This window comes from Camponotus vicinus, unplaced genomic scaffold, assembly GCF_025532165.1.
Source record: "Camponotus vicinus isolate PSW18456_S1 unplaced genomic scaffold, iyCamVici1.0 SCAF_3, whole genome shotgun sequence".
Lineage (NCBI taxonomy): Eukaryota > Metazoa > Arthropoda > Insecta > Hymenoptera > Formicidae > Camponotus > Camponotus vicinus.
The window spans coordinates 6,263,862-6,270,427 of record NW_028141967.1 but is presented as its reverse complement, the minus strand read 5'-3'; the positions used below and the strand labels follow the sequence as shown (position 1 = coordinate 6,270,427).

Sequence of the window (6,566 nt, the reverse complement as noted above, 5' to 3'; positions counted from 1 at the left end):
TAGAGAGATGATTTGAAGATGTATTTGTAAAATCATATTCTGGAATGGATAATAAAGATGCATGATCAAATAATGCGCGGGTGTTAAAACAATTGAATCATTTGGATCTGATGACATTGGAGTAAGAGGCCTTGAATTTAAAATTGCTTCTATTTCTATTACGAAGATATTGAATTATTCAAAGGTGAAGAGAGCATCTCCAACAGTTCGTCGCATATGATGCTTAAAGTCTTTCACTGCAGACTCCCAAATACCTCCAAAATGAGGTGCTCGAGGAGGAATGAAAGACCAATGTATCCCTTCATTTGCTAGATAACAAGCGATGGATTGTTGATTTTCTTCTTCCTTTAGAAACTGATACACTTCTTTTAAATGATTACTCGCGCCTACCAAATTAATGCCATTATCTGACTGAATAATCTGAGCCTTGCCACGACGTGCAAATAATCGCTTCAAACTAGCTATAATATAAACGCTTCAGAAGCCAAATCGCTTACAATTTCTAAATGTACAGCCCTAAGTAACTAGACATATAAATACAGCTACGTAAATCTTAATTTTATTGCGATTGCGAAGTTTCTTTTCTTTAATCCAGAACGGACCGTAAAAATCAACGTCTATATTTTTAAACGGTCTCGAGCATACAAGCCTAGTTTCTGGTAAATTACCCATTTGATACTCAGATGTCGAGGGCTTCCATTTTATTTCGATGCTGGATATTAAATTAAGCGGCCAAGAATCCTCTTCATTAGATAACCACATCGGACTGCTCAACCATGAGATGGAAGATGGAGATGGAAATGTTAATGAATTCATAAGAAAATTGTTTTTTTGATAACGCATCCGCAGGATTATCTTGAGAAGTTACATGTCTCCAATTTCCATGTTCAGTATCCTTTTGTATTTGTGACACACGATTTGCGACAAATGTTTTCAATTTATGCGGTGATGTTTGAATCCAATAAAGTACGATGGTTGAATCGGACCAAAAAATTGCTTCATCCAAATTAATTCGAAGAGATTTCCTAATAGTTTTATAGAGTCTTCCAAGAAGAACTGCTGCGCATAATTCAAGACGAGGCAACGACAATTTCTTGAGCGGAGCTACGCGAGTTTTCGAGCAAACCAGACTAATTGTATGAACACCAGTGATAGTCGTAGATCGCAGATATATTAAAGCTCCGTATGCGTCTTCGCTAGCGTCACAAAAGCTATGCAATTGGATTTTTACAGCACTATTCCCGATAATCTGACGTGGAAACGTACAGTTGCTTAAAAGCTCGATTTGTTTCTTGTACTTATTCCAAGAAGTAGCAATATCTATCGGCACTGACTCATCCCAATTTAACTTAATCTCCCACAGTTTCTGCAGCATGATTTTTGCTTTTACTATTGTTGGACCTAAAAGTCCAAGAAGATTAAAAAGTGAAGCGATTTGAGATAACATGGTTCTTTTGGTTATTCGCTGATGTTAACCAAACGACTTCATAATGTGTATTAGTTTATCGCCATGAGGTTGCCAATGGATGTCTAGAGTTTTTTGCACTTCAGATTCGTTTAAACAGATGTGTGGATTATTGGATTTTTCCAATAATGGTTCCAGAAGACTTGATTCGTTTGAACACCATCAAATGAAATCCACCAACTGCCAACAATGCGATAAGTTCGTCTCGTAATATTTCCGCTTTTCGTATGGTCGATGCGCCAGTAAGCAGATCATCAACGTCCTTTTGTATAACCTTGCTGGCTAGTGGAAATTGTTTCTGCTCGTCCATAGCCAGTTGCTGCAACGTTCTGATAGCGAGAATGGAGCTGGAACAGTTCCATAAGTCCTTTTGTATAACCTTGCTGGCTAGTGGAAATTGTTTCTGCTCGTCCATAGCCAGTTGCTGCAACGTTCTGATAGCGAGAATGGAGCTGGAACAGTTCCATAAGTAAGCGTATTTAATTGGAATATTTTGATTGATTCATTTGGAGTTACGCCATAGTATTTTCTGATATTTCACATCGTCGGGATGAACACGAATTTGCCTATACATTTTTTCAATGTCGGCGCTCAATACATACTGATGAGTCCGAAATCTTGTAATTATTGAAAATAAATCCTCTTGAATCGTTGGTCCAGCAAGGAGCACATTATTTAATGATATACTGGTGGTAGTCTTCGAAAAAGCGTCAAAGACAACTCGTATTTTAGTTGTATGACTATCGCGCTTGAACATCGGATGATGAGGAATGAAATATCCAACTTCAACAACGTTATGATTAGAAATTTCAGTCATATAACCCAGGTCTTCATATTTCTTAAGAATACTTGAATACTCTTGGTACACTTGAGGATCTCGCATTAATCGCCGTTTTAGTGAATACAATTTTTTCAATGCTATTTGATATGACTCTCCAAGATTATGCCTTTTTTCATTAAATGGAAATCTAACTATGTAACGACCGTTTGTATCCCTAGAAACCGTTTGAGTAAAGTGCAATTTGCACGCCTTTTTGCTATTAGAATGACGCTTAACGCTCGCTATTTCTTCAATCTCCCAGAATTTTGCTAATTGAACATTAAGCGAATCTACCGATATGTTACACGCGATTCGAGCAGGAGTACCTTGACTACATACTGCTCCTGAGACTATCCAACCAAGCCTTATTTTTTGCAATATTAAAGTCGAATTAAGCTTATCTGACCAACGCATAGCAATTGATAAAAGAGTTGAGCTCCAATGAGATCAACCTCGGAGGGCTTGCCAAACTCAGGATCTGCTAAAGTGATATTCCGTGGAATGTTTAAATCTTGACAATTAATTGCTGTGTGGAAGAGTCTCTATGATTCTAGAAACTACCAAAAAGGTAAATCGGCTGTAAAGGAACCATTTTTTGATTTGATAGTCGTTACAATAGAATATTTAACATACGTTAAATTTTGATTGAAACCCGAAACTGGAACGTTGACTTCCTTCTTTTTGAGATTTAAAAGATTACACAATCGTTCAATAATAAAATTAGACTGAGATCCATTATCTAATAACACTCTGCATTCTACGGGTTTTCCACGATTATTTAAAACAAATATTACTGCTGTGGATAAAAGAACTTGAGGCCTAACAAAGCTTGAAGACTCGCAATTGGATTAGCATTCACGACACTGGAATTACTTGCTTGTTGACTTGCCAATTCATTTTCAAAATGCAATAAAGTATGATATTTATGCTTACATTTTTTACATGTGCTTGATTTACAATCACTTACTAGATGATTGGCTCTTAAACAATTGTAGCAGAGGCCCAGGGACCTCACCATGGCAGATTTGGCATCACGATCAAGTTTGAGAAAACTTTCGCAATGAAATATATTATGATTCTGTTTGCAAACGGCGCATTCGAGTTTAGCATGAGTGCTCACAAAAGTTTGCTATTTATTTTTATTCGTATTAGATCGTGAGTTATTTATCTTAGATTGATTTTTAAATTGATTGGATTGATTTGAATCATCTCGAATTACACTCTTTAATACATGACAGCGATTTTTTAGAAACTTCCAAAATTCATCAATGGATGGAATATCCGTACCATCAAGGGAGCGTTCCCATTCTTTATGAGTAAATCGATTTAGTTTAGATGTTATTAAATGCAGCAATAAGGCATCTCAGTGGTCCGTGGGTTGATCAAGCGCGTGTAATGCTCTCGTGTGTTTTAACGCGGCGTCAATGAGAAATCGTAACTGTAATGGGGATTCTTTAGAGATTACCTGCAGATCAAAAAGTGCGCGAATGTGACTTTGAACTATTATTCACCTATTGTCGTAACGCTCTACTAATAAAGCGCAAACTACTTCATAATTTTGCGATGTCATTTCCAATGCTTGAATCAGCTGTGCAGCTTCGTCTGTTAATGACGATCTCAAATATTGCAGTTTCTGCACAGGTGTAAGATTTACGTTTTCATGAACGATAGATTTAAAATTATCATAGAAACTCAACCACACCTCGTATTTTCCGTCGACAGTAGGTAAATTAATTGTAGGAAGCTTTATATTCGTTTTTACGCTTTGTACGACAGGCTGGTTTTGGACAGTCTCAAGATTACCGTTAGCAGCGGGGATCCTAAGAAATGCCAGCAGACGCTGGGCGCGGGCGGTTAATTCAAAGAAAGCCTCCTCGAATTACGCTCTTTCGTTATCGTCATTTGACTCCACTCCATGCTCGCCTTCGTTCACATTCAATAATTCAAGGTTGGATTGTACTTGGTCGAAACTATCCCACGTGTAGACCTAATTTTTTCAAGACGCTCGATTAATTGTTGTTCGTCTGGATGCTCACTACATTTTTCTAAATATCCTCTGAAACGAGTTAGCTGCGATTTTATTGTATTTATAGCACGCTTTTGTACTAGCATTCGAATTTCGTCATTCATTATGATTAACAAATGAATAAGGCAAGAAATATTTAACGAGTATTATTACAGATTTATAAGACTTACGCAATAAGTATTTTTAGATTATTTATCTATGATTACGCTTAAATCGTCTTAGTATCGTTGTATTGCTGTGAACGTTGTCCCTTTGTTCTCTTGTGTCGTAAATAGATGATCCGTGTCTTTCATTCACACATTGAACTTCGCACAAACATAAAGGGCAAATGTTAAACAATGTCTTTGTGTAATCTTCGATGATGTTTCATGCGATGTAGAGAATTTGTAAATTATCCGGCTCGATGGACCAATTTTATGGTTGTTAAATCTTCGTTCGACGTGCCCCGAAAAAATCGTAGTTTATACACGTGAAAAAGATTTACCCAAGTGGCAAAAGTTTTACGTTTTGGACCACTTATTTTTGCGTTTTCTTCTAAGGAACATAGGTAAAAATAGTGAATTGAGTCGCACTTCAATAATTAGCTTTATTCAAAGACTTGGCTAACACGCGACTGACTGCTTTTTCTTTTCGACCGCACGACGGGGCCACTTAGACTCCCCAAAAGGGATGACTGGGCCATTCTGACCTCCAAAAGGGCATGCGTTGTAGATACAATACAGTGAAAAGAAACAGATCTCATAAAATACATAATGAAAAAAACAGACCTCGGAGCGTATATTAGCTGGGCATTAACATATTGCGTTTAGGAAATGCGTAACATCTTTTGGATTATCTCTTCTCGTCGCGTATCTATTCTCGCGTGGATTTTTGTTAATTAATTTCTCATTAATTATTTTTGTATGAAAATCGCGTAAAACAGCAGAGAATTTCCTTATTTAAAAAATTAAAAAGAAAATGGAATAAGAAAACCAACGCGCGGTAGTTGGAGCATAGAGAAGCAACAACACTTCTTTCTTTTTTCAATATTAGTTTATTAAAAAACTCATATTACAACAACAAAAAGCGAACGTTTCGGATTGTTGTAATATGAGTTTTTTAATAAACTAATATTGAAAAAAGAAAGAAGTGTTGTTGCTTCTCTGCGCTCCAACTACCGCGCGTTGGTTCTTTTGCCATTTTCTTTGTAATATTTTATATTATTCATTTTTCACGCCAGTGTGAACAAAATGTGCGCCTTTCATTAATCCAAATAATAGAACACACGTAAAATGTAATAAGTATAAAATAATATTACAATGTAACAAATGTATAAAATAATATTACAATTGTACTGTTGTATTTACTTTGATCTAATTAAATATTCACAATTCTCCGATAATGTTCCTATGGACTTTGAATTTACGTATAATATATTGATTTAAATATGAAATGTATAATTTATATTGCATAATTCTACTTTGAAAACTGAAATGGACAAATGCTGTTAAGATCAATACGTATAATGTATATATGTGGTGCCTGGTAATAACCTAATCACGTCTCATCTGCAGGTAGAGTAGTTTTGGATTGAACAAGAATAGTTTCCGTACGATTAAACATTGGGATTAATAATCAAACAATCAATACTCAATTAATAATAAAAATTTAATTATGTATTGCGCTTAGCAATTGCGTAACATCTCTTGGAATATTTCTTTCGCGTGGATTTTTGAAAATTAATTTCTCATTAATTATTTTTGTATGAAAATGGCACGAAACACGGTAGAGAGCTTCCTTATTTGATTTGATCCACTCTATCTGCATGGAAAGATGATATGATTATTATCAGATATGTATGTGTACAAATAGATCTATCTTTTGCATTAAATGCTTTCAAGTTTTTATATTTTTATTCGAAAATAATAAAAAAGAATGAATAAATTTAATTTTTCAAATTTTTTTCTTAAAAATAATAAAAAGAATAAAATTTAAAAAATATCCTTTTGAAGCTATACAGCTACTAGAAAAACTAAATGTGTAATAAAATTTTTATCAAAAATATTATTTAAATAATAATTCAATATTTTAATGTAGAAAATTAATTTTGACTGCTGCGAATTTCAAAAGGGTGTTTTACTTTTTAAAATCAATTTTTAAAATTCTATTATTATTTGTAGATATGTTTATATATTTTTTGATACTGTACATTTTACAACTATACATATAAATTTAAATAAAAAATTTATCTCGCATTTGAATATATTTTTTAAAAT

General features: G+C 34.5%; 1 protein-coding gene across 1 annotated transcript; it reads right to left on the bottom strand.

Moving 5' to 3' along the window:
- Positions 1–748: 748 nt before the first annotated feature.
- On the bottom strand, positions 749–3,303 carry LOC145968349 (uncharacterized). The gene is made up of 4 exons (XM_083093734.1): positions 3,080–3,303; positions 2,038–2,649; positions 1,643–1,917; positions 749–1,401 (listed from the first exon to the last, which is right to left on the bottom strand). Exons 1-4 carry the CDS (start codon positions 3,301–3,303, stop codon positions 749–751), a joined length of 1,764 nt encoding a protein of 587 aa, XP_082949860.1.
- Positions 3,304–6,566: the final 3,263 nt, after the last annotated feature.

Excerpts from the sequence above, each read along its gene's own strand:
- LOC145968349 (XM_083093734.1), bottom strand. The coding sequence starts at position 3,303 with ATGGTGAGGTCCCTGGGCCTCTGCTACAATTGTTTAAGAGCCAATCAT. Across the intron at positions 2,650-3,079 it reads AAGTTCTTTTATCCACAGCA|GCTTGGTTGGATAGTCTCAG; the intron begins GTAATATTTGTT and ends GCAAAAAATAAG. Across the intron at positions 1,402-1,642 it reads TATCGCATTGTTGGCAGTTG|GTCCAACAATAGTAAAAGCA; the intron begins GTGGATTTCATT and ends TTGGACTTTTAG.